The following is an 18,502-nucleotide window of genomic DNA, read 5'->3' on the forward strand; positions in this document are numbered from 1 at the left end:
CAAGGTTAGGACAATTCTTTCCCCATTACAACAAAAAAGCCTCCCAATTTGAGTTTTTCAGGCTAAGTGCAGAGAGTGCCTTTAGCCTCTCACCTGCATTTAAGACCTCAAGGATTATGTCAACCAGTCATCTCAATAGGTTGAAATGGTGCAGTGTTGCTGGGCACAGTGACTCACACCTGTAATCCCAGCACTTTGGGAGGTCGAGGCCGGCGGATCACTTGAGGTTGGGAGTTCAGGACTAGCCTGACCAACCCCATGTCTACTAAAAATACAAAATTAGCCGGGCATGGTGGCACATGCCTGTAATCCCAGCTACTCTTTAGGCTGAGGCAGGAGAATCGCTTGAGTCCAGGAGGCAGAGGTTGTGGTGAGCCGAGATCATGCCATTGCACTCCAGCCTGGTCAACAAGAGCGAAATTCTGTCTCCAGAAAAAGAAAAAAAAAGAAATGGTGCAGTGTCATGTTGAAATTTGCTTTCTACAGTTTTAATGTCCAGAAATTTAAGTTTCAGAGACTTGATAGCTACAGCCTCAAGGAAAAATAACTCCTATTCAACAGCCTTATGATTATCTCCCATTTCGGATTGCATCCCTCAGCCACATAAAACAAGACACCCTAGAGCTGTTTCTGTTGACACTTCCCTGTGACTAGTTACCCATCCAGGGATGCCGAACTAACCCATCTTTTTTCTGCCTTTGTCTTCAGGAGCCAATGAAGTGCTTTTGGTGGTTGGGGGCTTCGGAAGCCAGCAGTCTCCCATTGACGTGGTAGAGAAATATGACCCCAAGACTCAGGAGTGGAGCTTTTTGCCAGTAAAAATGGTGAAACCATTCATTGGGAGGGAGTTTAAATGTCCTCAGTCTCTGGCTCCAGATCATAGCTAATCCAGCCTTAAGAGTAGAAAAGCCTAATAACAGGATCATGTTTCTTACAACAGTCTTGTGCATGTAGTAGGTACTCACTAAACAGTTTTTGACTGTTTAGATTAGAAGATTATGCCTTAGAAATGTCAGTGGCCCTGTGTCAGGGTAAACTCAGACGGCCACCACTAGTTAGGTGCCTTTCTAAGCTGTCTGTATAATTCCCAGCACATTTCATTGGTCGTGCTGTGTTAAACTGAACTGAATGTTAAATTGTGTTGAATTGAACCTAGTGTTCAGTTGAGCTCAGAAGTTTGGGCTGGGCGTGGTAGGTCACCTGTAATCCCAGCCCTTTGGGAGGCTGAGATGGGAGGATCTCTTGAGGCCAGGAGTTCAAGACCAGCCTAGACAATATGGTGAGACTCTGTCTCTACAAAAAAGTAAACAAAAAAATTAGCCAGGCATGGTGGTGCATGCCTATAGTTCTAGCTACTTGGGAGGCTGTGGCAGAAGATTGAGCCCAGGAGTTCGAGGTTGCAGTGAACTGTGATTGTGCCACTGCACCCCAGCCTGGGTGACAGTGAGATCCCACCTCAGAAAAAAAAAAGTGTGTACCTGTCTCCCTCAGCAAGTCTCTCAGTGCTGAATGAACAATAGTAATTTCTGAGAAAACATGGAAATCCAACCCTCCTACCTTTTAAGGTTCTTATAGTAAATCCTCGCCCTTTGATTAGCAATGTGGGAATACTTTTCCACTTTATGGAAGGATATCAGTCTCTTAGCCCAGTGCCTTATGGAAAAGAAAGGAGTCAGATACTGGATAACAGAAAGCTGTTAAATCTTTTGGAAGTCTTGGAAGGAGGCAGATATGCAGAAAGCTTGTATCTTTAAGAGTACCACAATAGGCATTTTGTTCAGTAGGTAGCTATTTGGGAGCCACTTGAGGATGAACCACTTAAGGAGGGTTCATGATGACAGGTGAAGAAACAGAGGTGTGCAGATACAACAGGGAAGATAGCAAAAGATAAGGCCCAAAACTTGCCTAACTGAAATGCTCTGTACCTCTTCTCTCCAAATCCATAGAGCATCACTCGTAAGAGACGTTATGTGGCCTCAGTGTCCCTACATGACCGAATCTACGTCATTGGTGGCTATGATGGCCGTTCCCGCCTTAGTTCAGTGGAATGTCTAGACTACACAGCCGATGAGGATGGGGTCTGGTATTCTGTGGCCCCTATGAATGTCCGACGAGGTCTTGCTGGAGCCACCACCCTGGGAGGTAGGCTGGATGTGCAGGGCAATTATTTCCATCTTACTGTGGCTGGACCAGGGTTTTTAACCTCTCCTGTTGTCTGGCAGGAGCATGAAATATGGAGAAAAAATTAAGGTCAAATGTTATTATTATTACTATTTGAGACAGGGTCTCTCTCTGTTGCCCAGGCTGGAGTGCAGTGGTGTGATCACAGCTCACTGCAGCCTCAACCTCCCCAAGCTCAAGCGATCCTCCCACCTCAGCTTCCTGAGTAGCTGGGACTACAGGCATGCACCACCATGCCCAGCTATATTTTTGTATTTTTAGTAGAGATGGGATTTTGCCATGTTGCCCAGGCTGATCTCTAACTCCTGAGCTCAAGTGATTCACCCGCCTCGGCCTCCCAAGGTGCTGGGATTACAGGTGTGAGCCACTGTGTCCACCCGACAAATACTCCTTTTTGCTTTCAGAAATATCAGTGTAATAGAAGCTGTTCAATATTCATGGATGTTTCAGTATTGATTACAAAGTTGGCAAATCAAGTTCCAATGTGCTGGGTGGGGAACTGGCACTAGTTGTATTTTTGCAAACTCCCAGGTGGTCTTTGAATACTTTTAAGGATTTTATTTTACCCCATTCTTTTTAGATGTCTTCCTTGTCTATAAAACTTAATTGACTTATCTCATTTAAAAATACTTTGTTTTTGCTCTCAGACTTTTAAAAGAACCCTTGGAAAATTTGTAGAGGAAAGAGTTCTTAGAAATCTCTCATTTTCTAATAGTCTAATTTGTTTATTCTGAGCAGATATGATCTATGTCTCTGGAGGCTTTGATGGAAGCAGGCGTCACACCAGTATGGAGCGGTATGATCCAAACATTGACCAGTGGAGCATGCTGGGAGATATGCAGACAGCCCGGGAAGGTGCCGGACTCGTAGTGGCCAGTGGAGTGATCTACTGTCTAGGTATTGAGTCTGGGATGCAGGAATGGGAGGGACTTCAATGGGTAATGGACTGTGGGTAAGGATTCCTTTTTACCAGAATGAAGTTCGTAGACTTCCCTTCAACCCTGGTGTGTCTTAATATATTTTCCATTAATTGAGATTATCTTTTTCTTATAAGCGTACTGTCAGATTTCTCTTAGAGTTATTGGAACCCTTGTGGGAAAACTGAAACTAAAATAATTAGTTGAAGCACTCAGAGAAAGACTGAGCAGGAATGGGCATGAGGATTTAACACTCTTTCTGGAATGGTCTCTGTCTTCCAGGAGGATATGACGGCTTGAATATCTTAAATTCAGTTGAGAAATACGACCCTCATACAGGACATTGGACTAATGTTACACCAATGGCCACAAAGCGTTCTGGTAAGACCAGATCTGAGGGAGGGGACAATAGGCAATGCTGTCAGACCTTTACATATATAATGGTAGTGCATGGGACAAACCATAGATTAATGTAAAAATGAGATTCTGCTCTCCTCCTTGTCTCTGTTTTCTCTAAATATTAGTGAGGATAAAGACAGTTGATACTTACAACTAGATTATAAATTTGAAAGCAAAAGCCTTCATGTCTTTGTTCTCTCCCTATGTTTTAGAATATCTAGTACAATTTTGCCTGTGTAGTACATGTTAAATAAATGTCTATTAAATAAAGTCTCTAATGCATAAGGACAAAAGTGTAGCTACTTACCTTCACCGAGAACTTTTTGAAGTGGAGCAGGCTGGGATGTAGAAAAGGAGAGAACACTGTGCTGTTTTAGTTTACTTATTGTGGGTAAAAATTGCTTCAGAACCATAATCACACTCCTTTCCCTCCATCTACCTTTATTGCCACCTTTTTTTCACTTCCTCCCTTTCTCCTAATTAGAAGGGTTGGGCTCTGAGTTAATGAAAGTAAAGAAGAGAACCATTTTTATGATTTATCTTTTATCATTTCAAGTCCAAGCCAAAGAGTTTATAGATGGAATAACTTGTGCTGGACTAGATTATTTTAGGCCCGTGTGGGCCCAGTCCATATCCCTCATCTACTCTAGAACTCAGCTAGTCATTAGTGACCGTAGTTTATTTCTATAATTCAGATTCTAGGCTTAGTACCATTCATTTGCTAATGCCTTCATTTTCCCCAGGTGCAGGAGTAGCCCTGCTGAATGACCACATTTATGTGGTGGGGGGATTTGATGGTACAGCCCACCTTTCTTCCGTTGAAGCATACAACATTCGCACTGATTCCTGGACAACTGTCACCAGTATGACCACTCCACGATGCTATGTAGGGGCCACAGTGCTTCGGGGGAGACTCTATGCAATTGCAGGGTGAGGATTTAGAAACGAATCCAGACTCAATATGTAGCCAGAGCAAGAGTCTATGTGATCTGATCCTCATTTTTGGATGGAGACAAGACTTGGGTAGGGGTAGACATCTCCAGTGGCAACTTGATTTTTTTTATTTTTTAGAGACAGAGTCTTGCTCTGTCACCCAGGCGGGAGTCTGAGTAGAGTAGCTAGGACCGCAGGTGCACGCTGCTGTGCCAGACTAGGTTTTTATGTTGCCTAGGCTGGTCTCCAACTCCTGGGCTCAAGCAGTCCTTCCACCTCAGTCTCCCAAAGTGCTAGGATTACAGGCGAGAGTCACCATGCCTGGCCTCCAGTGGCAGCCTTAATGAAGGACTTTTGTGGAAAGGAATAGAAGGCAAATTTCTTTCTTTCTTTCTTTAGATTTTATTGAGACAGGGTCTCACCATGTTGCCCAGGCTGGTCTCAAATTCCCTCCTGGGCTTAAGCAATCCTCTTACCTCAGCCTCCTGCATAGCTGGGATTACAGGCACGTGCCACTGCACGCAGCTGACTCATTTCTTTCTTTTGCTTCTTTCCCACTCAGATATGATGGTAATTCCCTGCTAAGTAGCATTGAATGTTATGACCCTATCATCGACAGCTGGGAAGTCGTGACATCCATGGGAACCCAGCGCTGTGATGCTGGTGTTTGTGTTCTCCGCGAGAAGTGACCATTGTTGGAGCACCACCCAGAGCTAGTGACCAGTCCAGTGGACAGTTAGTGGGAGAATCAAAACTCCTTTCCAGAATGTCTGTTTCTCACTATGTGCACAGGGTGATTACAGGCACCAGTGCGTGATGATTGTGCTTATTTGACACATACTCCCCGTCGTCCTGGTTCTTGTTCCTGAGAAGGGTAGGTAACAGATATTCCAGGAAAAAGAATGCACATTGAATGGATGTGAGAGACCACACTGCCTCTCCCACTGCTTTGGGGAGCACTTCCCTGTCATTTCTAACTTACCACATGCTTGGTGTACTATATGTATGTTGTGCCTCATATGTTGCAAAGAACTAAGGTGAGTATAGCCTACTAGATATGGGCAATATCCAGCCTAGGTAATTGGAAAGATACCAATTTAAGTAAACTTGGTAAAATCCAAGTCTTTTTTTTTTTTTTTCCCAGGAACGACTACATTTTCTCATCTGCAGATAGCTAAGGGCAACACAGTTCCATTCTAGAGGGAAACAAAAGGGAGAGCCCCAAAAAACTTTGGAGACAAGGGAGAGAGAGACTCATCTGACACTTTTTTTTTTTTTTTTTTTTTTGAGATGGAGTCTTACTCTGTCACCCAGGCTGGAGTGCAGTGCCACAATCTCGGCTCACTGCAACCTCCACCTCCGGGGTTCAAGTGATTCTCCTGTTTCAGCTTCCTGAGTAGCTGGGACTACAGGTGTTTGCCACCACATCCGGCTAATTTTTGTATTTTTAGTAGAGACGGGGTTTCACCATGTTGGCCAGGATGGTCTCGATCTCTTGACCTCATGATCCACCCGCCTCGGCCTCCCAAAGTGCTGGGATTACAGGCGTCAGCCACCGCGCCCGGCCTCTCATCTGACACTTCTTTTGGAGGTCAGGGTTTGTATATCAGAATTGAAGTTAGAATAAGTGAATTAAACTGAATTTGATGGATTGTGAATGAACCTAGAACAGCACTGAAGTATTACATAACCTGGAAGACTGAGAAGGGTATATTATTTGAAGGATCTTTTTATTTCCCCAAGGTCTTTCACACTGGAGACAGCATAAAAGAGTGAACAAATGTTGGGATGAGAGAAGATGACATCAATGTGGGAGTTCAGTATAACTGGGGATAAACTAGAAGTACCTGTGATTTTACAGTCGTCTTATTACCTGCCAGGGCTCATCTAGCCATGGCAATGTTTGCCTTGAATGGGGGTGAAAGCCTTTGTTGAATCAAATACTACTACACTATTACACTTCCACACTATTTATTTGGGGATGGGCTGGGAGTGACAGTAGCCTAGTAGTTCAGCTACCTGATTACTGCCCCATTCTTCTAGAAGCACACTTCTGCCAAGGAGTGGTTTGTACTGCTGTGTTTGGTACATTTTGTCTTTTTTCTGCTATAAGTTTTCCTTAGCTGTCCTTTAGTGTAGATTTTATTCATCACAGGACAGAATAATCAAGGACAACCAAAATCCTTTTGTTAGTTTCAGTACCTCAGCTATCAACATTTCTGAGCTATCATTCAATGTTCCTCTGTGTCATGTAGTGAAATTCTTGTTTTATGGGTATTAGGAGTGTGGAAATGTGATAACGTAAACAATCTTTGCTCTGAAATTCCATTTTTCCCTCTTTCCCTGAGTTGTATTGACCTACAGAGTTAATTTCCTTTGTATTTTTTTAAGAAAATATTAAAAATCAACGGTCTCAAATGCCGAGAGTTTGTGGCTAACCAACATTGCCTTTAGTAGATATTTGGGAGGGAAAGATGTAGGGATTAGCCGTAGCTCCTACCTCTTCAAGCTGTTCATTTTGTGTGTTTGTCAACTAGTTCTGCTGTTTCTCTGTTAGACACAGGTAAGAGGTAGCCACTTTACACTTCGGAGATTATCATCACTAAAATATTTACCTGATTTGCCATATTCATTAGCTCCTCTCACGCTTGGAGTTACTTGAAAACCAAAGGAATAAAGAAAAGACATCTTGAATTCACTTAGCACCCACTTGAATTTTAGGGTTTCAGTCACACCAGTCCTTTTTTCCATTTGCTTTGAATTATGGCATGTGATAAAAACAGCTATGCAGAAGGCCTGCAAAACTGCAACAATCCTGATGCTTCCAGAGCAAAAGGAAGGAGGAGCCACATGAGGAAGTTATTTTCCTTAAAAGATGCCTGCCAACTTTGGCAGATGGATTGCACCTGCTAATTAAACCAAAGCCTATAAAACGTGGCTTTTCCTTTCTCAGGAAGAGATCCAGGGGAGGGTGAAGGACTGATGGCTCTTATGCTGTCTTCAGTGCTGACTAATGAGTTTCAGACCAACTTCACAAATAGTTCATACACAGAAGCCACAATGGAATGTTCTACAGAAAAATCAACATGTAAAACAGCTCCTTTTTCACTCTTTTCACAATCTTACACACTCATGTGCTCACATACATACACAAGAGATACCCCTAATTTGGTGGTTCATCTTATTTTTTTAAGCTCCCATAACTGGCAACCAGCTACTTAGTTATCTAACCTAGGAAAACCAGCAGTTGCTTTGTGTCACCCCCATCACAATACAGACATCCAGCTAGTTTCTAAGTTCTGTACAATTTTAATTGTTCCAAGTCCATTCCCATATCTTTGTTCCCTCTGCTAGCTTCAGGGCCTTTCTGAGCTAGACTCATGAAGTAATAGCTACCTGATACTTACCTCTACTCTTTTTCCTCTCTTCAGTCTAGCCCCTCTATTTAGTCATAGGTTATCTTTCTGAAGCACAGATAGGATCATTACAGTACTTAACATACAGCAGACAGTAAATATCGAACAGTTATTTCTGGCCTAAAATTCCACAGATTCCCACTGTTCGTGTTATTAATGTTAAATTCTTAGCATGACATTAAAGCCATGGAGCTCTGGGCCCACTCTGCCTTACCTACCTCTACGACCACTTCTCCCCACGTATAATGTGGGTCAGGCACAGTGGTCTACTAACCATTCCTAAATTTGTTCTCACCCTTGTTCATAGATAATACTGTTCTGTCTCAAATAATCTTGCTTTCCTGACAATCCTAGTTAATTAAGAGCAGTGGCTTTAGAGTTGTGCTGCAACCTTTCTGATCTTTAGCTTTCTCATTTTGTGCACAAGGGTGCCAACCCCGTAAGGAAACTGATGATTTAGTAAGTATCTAAAGGTGCTTTGACACGTTTTGCCGCATAGTAAATGGTCACAATGAGTAGAAGAGACCAGCAATTAAAGCTTCCACGCATCTTTTTCCAATACCGAAAAGATACATGCCCCTCTAAGTAGTTTCCTATAGAAGAAGCTAATGTGGCCAAAACTTGATGGGAAATGCGACCCAGATTCCCTTCACATTGCCCCCAATAATGTCCCCATTTATTCAGGAGACTAAATTCAGATCTCAGAAAACTAAACAATAAGGTCAACCTAATGATTTGTCTAGGTTTTAATATTAAGTGAAGCCCAGTGACCAGGTGGGTATGGAGATGTGTCACTGGTGCCAAGAAGTGTCCCTGTCACAAAGCCTGCCGACACCTAGCCACTTAGGTTAGGCAATAAATGAAGGCGCTTGCGCAGTAGAGTCCAGAGCGGGGAAGCGGGCGCCTGCGCAGAGACGTAGTGGCCGTCCGCTCGCCGCCCCGCCTCTGCCAAGTCGCGCCAGCGCAGTGAAGAACGAGCCAGCAGAGACAGCGTCTGCGCAGCCGTGGTTGAGGAGCCTGTGGCGGCGGCGGCAATGGAACCAGCGGAGCAGCTGAGCGAGTTAGTGTCAGCCGAGGGCCGAAACCGGAAGGCGGTGCTGTGCCAGCGTTGCGGCTCCCGGGTGCTGCAGCCAGGGACCGCTCTCTTCTCTCGCCGACAGGTAGGGAAGCAGGTTGGAGGCCGTTTACATCCGCAGTCTCCCCGAAGAGCCGCCGCGGTCAGAATCTGAACCCCGCCTCCTGAATTTCCGGAGACCGCGCCCTCCTCGCGCGGCCTTAAGCCCCGCCCCTTGGGCCTCATCTCGGCGAGGCTCCACCCCTGGGGCCGCTCAAGGCTAGGGAGGGAACCGGGTCCCGCCCCGGCATCTTTTTTGCCGCGGGAACCCTTCCCTGGGCCACCCGGCCCAGCCAGCCCGGCCCTCTGCCCCCGGGGCCGCTTCGAGCGCGGGCCGTGCGCCCCGCCGCCTTCCAGGGCCGCTGCTCCGCGGGCGCGTGGAACGGAGGCGCCCCATTCCGGCTCCCGGAGCTCCCGCCAGCTTGCAGGACCCGGCAGGTGCCTCTCGGCCGCCGCTCACCGCGGGTGTGGCTGGGTTCCTGTCCCACTTCAGACCCCACCCGCCAGTCCTGAATTTACCGTCTCGTTTATGATGGGCACCTATCTGCTCCACAGAGGATCCCCAGGAACAACTGGTGTAGGGGACAAAATAACCCTGGTAACCTACCCACTTTACCGAGGCACTGGAAGCCTCTGGTTTTCCAGATGAATCATATTTCAAGTGCAGTAGATCCCTGACGTCCTGGAAGTAAATTTCGAAGAAAAACTTGTTTTTCCCTTCAGTTTAGGGATTTTAATACCCTTCCTACCACCATCATCGCAAGTGAGAAAGTTGAAAAAAAATTTATTTCGGTAAACTGTGTCGAAGTGCAAATATAATGTCATTTCAACCATAGGCACATCCTATCATTCAAAATTATTTCTAAAAATATGCAAATCATTTTATTTCACGTGGTTGAACAGATCGTGAAGTGTAATGTCTAGTAGAAGAGCAAGAAGCACCTATTCCTCCAAAACAGCCTTTCATCAAAGGAGGAAAAAAAGGAATCTGCGTCTGTTGTTTTGTAGGTATTTTGATGACTTTTGATCTAGAGATTGGTGGAGGTCCCGGGGTTCTTTTAAGACTTCCAAGGTTTAGGAGTAGAGTTCTCAATTAATTTTACGAAGGTAGTGGCGTTACGGAGTCAGTGGAAAGAACTTGGATCTTGGAATTAAAACATACATGGAATTGAGTCCTGACTTTATCATTCATTAACATTCAAAGAGTTAGGCTGGGTGCGGTGGCTCATGCCTGTAATCCCAGCACTTTGGGAGGCCGAGGCGGGTGGAACACCTGAGGTCAGGAGTGTGAGACCAGCCTGGCCAACATGGCAAAACCCCATCTCTACTAAAAAAAAAATACAAAAATTGGTTGGTCGTGATGGCACAAGCCTGTAATCGCAGCTACTCGGGAGGCTGAGGCAGGAGAATCGCTTGAACCTGGGAGGCGGAGGTTGTAGTGAGCGGAGATTGAGTCACTGCACTCCAGCCTGGGCAACAGAGCGAGACTCCATCTCAAAAAAAAAAAAAAAAAAAAAAGGAGTTATTTAACCTCCATGAGATGCAGCTTGCTTATTGTGTAAAACAGGGGTGTCCAGTCTTTTGGCTTCCCTGGGCCGTATTGGAAGACTTGCCTTGGGCCACACAAAATACACTAACGACAGCTGATTAGCTAAAAAAATAAAAATAAAAAAAAAATTGCAAAAAAAAAAATCTCATAATGTTTTAAGAAAGTTTCCGAATTTGTGTTGGGCCGCATTCAAAGCCGTTCTGAGCCGTATGCCGGCCGCGAGTGGGACAAGTTGTTGTAAAGTGAAGATGATGATAGAGGGAAGAATTTGTATAAAGGCCTCAGCACTGTGCCTAGTATATAGCCCATAATATAGGTTAGTTCCCATACTCCTTTTCCATGGCAAGGTTTTGTCTAATTTTATAAACTGACGTAAATTAAGAGACTTCTAAATGGAGTTTATAGTTTGTTTTAAAATTCTTTTTTTTTCCTTTAAAAAAAAAAAAAAAAAAACATAGCCCACGCCTGTAATCCCAGCTCTTTTGGGAAGCTGAGTTGGGCAGATCACTTGAGGTCAGGAGTTCAACAACTGCCTGGCCGACATGGTGAAATCCCATCTCTACTAAAAATACAAAAATTATCTGGGCGTGTTGGTGGGCACCTGTAATCCCAGCTACTTGGGAGGCTGAGGCGCAAGAACCGCTTGAACCTGGGAGGCAGAAGTTCAAGATTGCACCACTGCACTCCAGCCTGGGTGACAGAGCGAGACTCGGGCCTCAAAAAAAAAAAAAAAAAAACACACACAGAAAAAACATAGACGCGCTCACTGTATTGCTCAGGCTGGTCTCCAACTCCTGGGCTCAAGTGATTCATCCACCTTGGCCTACCAAAGTGGTGGGATTACAGGTATGAGCCACCGTGCCTGGCCAGGATCTTTCTTTTCTTTTGTTTTTGAGATGGAGTCTCACTCTGTTGCCAAGGCTGGAGTGCAGTGGTGCAATCTTGAACTTCTGCCTCCCAGGTTCAAGCAATTCTTGCGCCTCAGCCTCCCAAGTAGCTGGGATTACAGGTGCCCACCAACACGCCCAGATAATTTTTGTGTTTTTAGTAGAGATGGGATTTCACCATGTCGGCCAGGCAGTTGTTGAACTCCTGACCTCAAGTGATCCGCCCAACTCAGCTTCCCAAAAGAGCTGGGATTACAGGCGTGGGCTATGTTTTTTTTGCTCACTGCAACCTCCACCTCCCGGGTTCAAGTGATTCTCCTACCTCAGCTTCCCAAGTAGCTGGGATTACAGGTGCATGCCACCATGCCCAGCTAATTTTTGTATTTTTAGTAGAGATGGGGTTTCAGCATGTTGGCTAGGTGAGCCGCTGCGCCCGGCAGGACCTACCTTCTGCCCTGCCCTGCCCTCCCCTCCCTTCCCTTCCCACTCCCCTCTCATCCCCTCCCCCTCCTTCTCCCCTCCCCCCTCCCCTCCCCTCCCTTCCCTCCCCCCCCCCCCTCCCCTCCCCTCCCCTCCCCGTTCCCCGTTGTGCTCTGTCAAAAGCATGACTCACTGCAGCTTCCAACCAGTCAAAATTCTTAATTCTTGTTTGATACTATTTTAAACTGATTTTGCCAAAAATTGTGTGAGCAAATTAAATTATATATGTTACATTTCTTTTTGTTTCTCAACGAACACAGTGGCCCCTATTCTAGAAAGGGGCCTAAGAATTTTTTTAACGCGTTTTATGTGTTTTAAAATGTTTTCCCTCTTTTAAAAAGGCTAAAAGGTGTGTTGTTTTTTTTTTTTTTGGTTGTGTTTTTTAACAATGGCTTCAATATTTCTGGAAATTTCCTATTTCTTGAGAAAGAACTGTTGGAAGAATCCTATCCCTTTTTCTGGACTCGAGCAACTCAGCTGTAATCCAACCCAGTGTTCTCCTTACTCTCAGTCCTAATTGTTTTCTCCTTCTTTTCTCCAATACTAATTTCAGCAAAAATATAACTTCTAGGACATGACGTAAATGGAAGGTAGGAAATTTCATGGAAGATTCTAACCAGTTATTTATTAGTCCTTTCCCTGCTCTGTGTCACACATTTTAAGGTGGGGAAAAAACAGTTCCATCCTTACAGAGAACAAGCAGCTTCTGAGATGCTGAGCTCCTTAACTAAAGCTTTGGGGTAAACCCCATAAAGGTTTGGGGTAGCTGTTTTTTGTCATAACTGTGACATATTGCAGATAAACCACCATTAGGGCAATTACAGCAGGGCTGTTACTCATCTCTGCAGGTGTTAAAGGAGCACTCCCAGCCGTTAAGGCCTGGAGAAAGGTGTGTAAGGAGTCCGGTGAGAGGTGGCCTACAGCTTTCTCTCTCGCCCCACCCAGTGGAGTAGCCTAGTAGTCTGCAGATGGGAACAATTGGAGAACTAGACTGCCAATCCTACCTTTGAGGTGATCCAGGGCCTAGCACTTACTGTATCTGATATTCCAGAGTTCTTTAGTCTAAAGCAGTGTGTTTCTCAATTCCTCCCACACCCCCAGACCTCCAGAGGACATTTAGCAATATCTGGAGACATTTTTGGTTGTCAGAATGAGGGAGGTGTGCTACTGGCATCTAGTGGGTAGAAGCCAGGGATGCTGTTAAGCATCTTTTTCTTTCTTTCTTTCTTTTTTTTTTTTTTTTTTTTTTTTTTTGAGATGGAGGCTCACTCTGTCGCCCAGGCTGGAGTCCAGTGGCACGATCTCTGCTCACCTAACCTCCGCCTCCTGGGTTCAAGAGATTCTCCAGTCTCAGCCTCCCGAGTAGCTGGGATTACAGGTGCCCCCACCATGCCCAGCTAATTTTTTGCATTTTTTAGTACAGATGGGGGTTTCACCATGTTGGCCAGGCTGGTCTTGAACTCCTGACCTCAGGTGATCCAGCCACCTCGGCCTCCCAAAGTGCTGAGATTACGGGCATGAGCTACTGTGCCCGGCCCGAACAATGATGTATTTTGCTCAGGAATTTAGGGGTCAACTGGGTTTAGCGAGGCATTTCTCACTGGGGGTCTCTGAGGTGATGGCAGTCAGAAAGGTCATTCTGTCACGTGTCTGCCTGTAGGCTGGGAGGGCTCACACACCTGAGCACTGGAACAGGATTTGGGGCCACCTCTGTCCCTACATGGACCCCCCAGCCTGGTCTCCATATGGCACCATCAGGATAGCCGGACTTCTAACACAGTGGCTGAAGGCTCCCAGCGCAAGTGTCCCATGAGAAATGGCAAAAGTTGCATGCCATTTTCTAACCAGCCTGTCACTTCCACCGCGTATATTCATCAAGCAATCACCATGGCCTGCCCAGACCAAAGGAGAGGGATAGGGACTCCACTGTTGATGGAAGGATTATCAGAGAATTTTTGGATGTGTTTTGAAACCACCACAAGTAACTCCCAGAAGGGAAAAAATTACGAAAAAGTTAACAGAACTGTACTCTGTATTGTAACAGTTTTTATTCTCATCTGTATTATAGCATGCTTGCCAAGATTTCTGTGATGAAAATGTATTTTTACAATGAGAAAGGTAGTATTTTATTTTTAAAAGGGTGCTGTTAGTAGTATATCAGCAGAGTCTCACTGAGTTGTGGTGTTCTGTCTATTTCTGAAGAGGCTGCCAGGATTCGCCGGGGTCCTGACAGAACAAAGGTAACCAACCCATCTGGTCAGGGATCTCACTGGCAACTTCGCACCAAGTTGAGTTTGCCTCAAATTACATACTAATTTTTTTGTTGCCATCCCCAGTAGTCTATCCAGAAAGCCTCATTATGTTCCAGATGTTATAGCTAATCTCCTGGCCCTAGCAATGGTCCTTGGCATTGCAGTGAATAGGTTGAGATCCAGGCAGAGATGCACATACATATGCATATATATGAGTATAGTCTTGTGGGCCTGACTTAGACGGTCTAAGTTAAAATGGGAATGTTGAGGAATAGAGCAAACAGGACCCAATATGATGCTTTGAATGGACCGTTAATTATAGTAGTACCTTTAAATCACAAATCAAAGGAGAGACAACTGGACAGGTGATGCTTTGTGCTACAAATGGGAACCGAGAGAGGGAAGGTGGTGATCTCTTTTTTGGGCACCTCCTGAACACTAATGCTTTAGTCAGTTTTCTGTTTTGTTGGATACACCGAATTCTTGGTTGATTGGTTAGATGTCTTAAATAGTCCACTGAAGTTTACTCCGTCTATGTGAAGATGTGTGAGATTTCACACCTACAGTACAGGGGATAAGCCAGAAATACATTTACGAAAATTGAGGCCCACAGAAAGTTACAGATGGGACCGGAATTCAGGTTTCCTGGTTCTTTAATTTTGATTCCTAACTCTCTTTGCCTCTGCTTGTTCCTGTTTTTGTTTAAGGTAGAACAAAGTGTTAAGGACACCTTTAACATGAGGCAAAAAGAATGACTGGAGTAACAGTATTACACAATGGCTTGTACTGTAACCCCAGTTACTTGGGAGACTGAGGCTGGAGGATTGCTTGAGCCCAGGAGTTCAAACCCAGCCTGGGCAATGTAGAGAGACCCCATCTCTAATTATAAAAAAACAAAAAAGTATATCGTGGGGTGGGAAATGGGAAATAAGTGATATGACAGCAGCCATATGAGGAGCAGAGGGGTAACAAACTTGGCTGGCATGATATTTTGCAGTAGTCTGGGACAGCTAAGAGTGTATACACTATCCATATTGAAGAAATTAAAGCAATTGTGTATGTGCCAGAGGTCTTCTCCTAATGATTGAGAAGTCATATAGGTTGGAGGGTACAAGCATCCTAGAGCTAATAATTCCAAATTGTAGAACTAGATTTTTCTTTTTATAAGATAAATCCAGTATATCCCTAACAGTGATGGAATAGATCAAAGCCAGATATTCTGTGTTCATTCTCTTAACAAATAGTTGAGATCCTGCTCTATACCAGTTGCTATTCTAAGCACTAGAGATCTAGTAATGAACAAGGTAAGCTCCTTGCTTTCCAGGAGCTGATGTTCTAGTTGAGGTACACACGTGGTAAATAAGTAAGCCAATAAATTAATACGATAATTTCAGAAAATAAGCAATAAGTAAACAAGTACGAGTGGCATGAAGAGACTTCCAGGGGAAATGAATGTGTTCATTATCTTGATTATGATAATGGTTTCACCAGTATACATGTGCTAAAGTGAAATAACCTGTGCGTTTTATTTTATTACTTTTTGAGACAGGATCTCACTCTGTCACCCAGGTTGGAGTACAGTGGCATGATCTTGGCTCACTGCAGTCTCAATCTCCCCGGCTCAAGTGATCCTCCCATCTCAGCCTCCTGAGTAGCTGGGACTACAGACACTTGCCACCATGCCTAGCTAATTTTTTTTTTTTTTTTTTTTTTTTGAGACAGAGTCTCACTCTGTCGCCCAGGCTGGAGAGCAGTGGTGTGATCTCAGCTCACTGCATCCTCAGCGACTTCCTGGGCTCAAGAGATCCTGTTACCTCAGCCCCATGAGTGGCTGGGACTACAGGTGTGCACCACCACAGCCAGCTAATTTTTGTGTTTTTTGTAGAGATGGGGTCTCACTATGTTGCCTAGGCTGGTCTTGAACTCCTGAGCTCAGGCGATCCTCCTGCATCAGCCTCCCAAAGTGCTGGGATTACAGGCGTGTACCACCATGCCTAGCCCTGGCTAATTTTTTCAAACTACTTTTTGTAGAGACTAGGTCTCATTATGTTGCCCAAGCTGATGTGCATTTAAAATATGTGCAGTTCATATGTCAATTATACCTCAATAAAACTATTTAAAAAAAAATACAGTGGGCAGTAAGTAAAGCTAATTCAGGTTGTTTGGTTAGAGAAGACCTCCTGAGAAGGCTACATTTGAGCTGACTACCGAGGAGGAGCTAGCCATGCCAAGATCTGAGGGCAGAACAGACTAATGCTGTTTGAGGAAGGCAAGAAAGCCAGTGTGTCTGAAGCATAATGAGCTGGGGAAACTAGGACCATGTCAGGCTCATGTTGAGGACAGCAGTGAAACCGAGTTCCCAGACCACCCAGCTGGTGCCCCTCTTTCATTTCTCTTAAGAATCAGGCTCACGCCTGTAATCCCAGCACTTTGGGAGGCCGAGGCAGGCAGATCACGAGGTCAAGAGATCGAGACCATCCTGGCTAACATGGTGAAACCCCATCTTTACTAAAAAAAATACAAAAAATTAGCCAGGCGTGGTGGCGGGCGCCTGTAGTCCCAGCTACTCGGGAGGCTGAGGCAGAAGAATGGTGTGAACCCAGGAGGCGGAGGTTGCAGTGAGCTGAGATTGTGCCACTGCATTCCAGCCTGGGTGACAGTGGGAGAATCCGTCTCACGAAAAAAAAAAAAAAATCAGGGCAGAGACCAGAGGCAAAGAAGAGCCACCCAGCATCATCGTCTACAGCTTAACGAGAGGGCTTCTCTTTTTTTGTCATTCCTGCTAGGGAGCAATGTGAAGTGTACCTAGAATGGGGGTGTTGATGGAACTGGGCCAGTTCAACTTCAGCGTTCTTTATGTTCTCTCCCACTGCAGCTTTTCCTTCCCTCCATGAGAAAGAAGCCAGCTCTGTCTGACGGCAGCAATCCTGATGGCGATCTCCTCCAGGAACACTGGCTGGTTGAGGACATGTTCATTTTTGAGAATGTGGGCTTCACCAAGGACGTGGGCAACATCAAGTTTCTGGTCTGTGCAGACTGTGAAATTGGACCAATTGGCTGGCATTGCCTAGATGACAAGAACAGTTTCTATGTCGCCTTGGAACGAGTTTCCCATGAGTAACTGAGGGGAGGGGTACTCAGCTCCACCTCCAGAGATAAACCTACTCCCCATAAGAACTGGCCTTTAATGTGGTATAACTGTTCCACTGCCTTCTTCTCTGTGCTAATATAAATACTGAGTACCAGCATGTCCACTTGAACATGCAGAGGGTTAATCCTGCTTCCTAAAGCCTCAAGTACATGCCTCCTGCTTAGTTAACTTTGCATCACATTTCCTAAGCTCCCTTTTCGCCCAGTTTGGGACACTGTGCTTACCTCCAAAAATCTCATCTCTTCCCTGGCATTCTGCCTAGGCTCTGTTTTGCCCAGGGGCTCCCTCTTTTTCTTGCTCTAGAAGAGCAGTATTCAACCTTTTAGCTATGATGACACATAACAAAAGATGCTTATGTACTAATAGTTGAAAGTCTGCCTTTTTCTCATTCAAGAAGGCATACAAATATCTGAGAGTGACTTTGTTGTATGGCTACCCTTGTGATCTACAGTAATTTATTCTTTCTAAATGTAAAGCATTTACAAAACTCAGTATTTAAACCACTAACCAGAAACATTACTTTGGACGCATCTTTAATACCGTGTTTGAGCACCTCTGCTCTAGGTTGAGAATGGCATTTTATTGTGAAGATGGGTGTGGTCCCTCTTCCCTTGAAATCTTGTAGTTTCTTTTTATATTAGCTCCTCACTGCTACAGCCTAGAAGGTGGGAAGCAGATTTTAACCCCATCTGGCAGCCACTCAAGGAAAACCCAGCCCTGGCTGTTTACTCAGGCTCTCTTAGAATGAGAGTGGAGGGTGTAGGATATGAGGGTTAGGCCTTTGCCACATTAGACAAAAGTTTATAATTTGCCTCATCTGGACAAGTAACTTCCTTTGTTCGTAGGCAAGACTTCTTTAATGGATAGTATCGTTTACTGAGCCTACTGGGCATGGTCCTCATGGAGTTTTGGTTCAACTGTAATCTCTGTGCCAACCCAGGATACAAACTTCCATCCAGATGCGTGGATACAAATTTCCATAGCTCCGGGGCTGCTCTGACAGTTTGACATCAGCAGACTTGTTTAAGCCTTCAACTTGATTTCCAATTATTCCATCATTTCTATTCTGAAATGACTCACCGTCGTAGAAGGAAGTTTATTATATAACCAAGGTTTCAGGTATCCTCCTGTCACCACCTCTACTATTCAGGAGGCCTAAAATTGAAATAAGTACTAAATAGAAACCTTACCATCTGAAATCCCTTCCATTGTTTTCTAGTTGC

General features: G+C 44.8%; 2 protein-coding genes across 6 annotated transcripts in view; both read left to right on the forward strand.

Moving 5' to 3' along the window:
• KLHL12 (kelch like family member 12) overlaps window positions 1–6,848 on the forward strand; it is a 37,856-nt gene extending 31,008 nt beyond the window's left edge. For 3 of the 5 annotated variants that reach the window (XM_058430599.1, XM_058430596.1, XM_032137349.2), the window contains 6 exons: window positions 709–824; window positions 1,947–2,142; window positions 2,920–3,078; window positions 3,381–3,479; window positions 4,241–4,427; window positions 4,993–6,848. In XM_058430599.1, coding sequence (XP_058286582.1) covers window positions 709–824; window positions 1,947–2,142; window positions 2,920–3,078; window positions 3,381–3,479; window positions 4,241–4,427; window positions 4,993–5,119 — 884 coding nt within the window. In that variant the 3' untranslated portion in view covers window positions 5,120–6,848. The remainder of the gene's footprint in view (window positions 1–708; window positions 825–1,946; window positions 2,143–2,919; window positions 3,079–3,380; window positions 3,480–4,240; window positions 4,428–4,992) is intronic. The other 2 variants (XM_058430600.1, XM_058430598.1) reach the window with 1 other exon arrangement.
• A 1,798-nt stretch (window positions 6,849–8,646) lies between these two features.
• On the forward strand, window positions 8,647–17,388 carry RABIF (RAB interacting factor). The gene is made up of 2 exons (XM_032137352.2): window positions 8,647–9,006; window positions 17,004–17,388. The coding sequence occupies exons 1-2, from the start codon at window positions 8,881–8,883 to the stop codon at window positions 17,247–17,249; spliced, it is 372 nt and encodes a 123-aa protein (XP_031993243.1). The 5' UTR covers window positions 8,647–8,880; the 3' UTR covers window positions 17,250–17,388.
• Window positions 17,389–18,502: the final 1,114 nt, after the last annotated feature.

Source organism: Hylobates moloch, unplaced genomic scaffold (assembly GCF_009828535.3).
Source record: "Hylobates moloch isolate HMO894 unplaced genomic scaffold, HMol_V3 SCAFFOLD_18, whole genome shotgun sequence".
Classification (NCBI taxonomy): Eukaryota; Metazoa; Chordata; class Mammalia; order Primates; family Hylobatidae; genus Hylobates; species Hylobates moloch.

Excerpts from the sequence above, each read along its gene's own strand:
- RABIF (XM_032137352.2), top strand. The coding sequence starts at position 8,881 with ATGGAACCAGCGGAGCAGCTGAGCGAGTTAGTGTCAGCCGAGGGCCGA. Across the intron at positions 9,007-17,003 it reads CTCTCTTCTCTCGCCGACAG|CTTTTCCTTCCCTCCATGAG; the intron begins GTAGGGAAGCAG and ends CTCCCACTGCAG.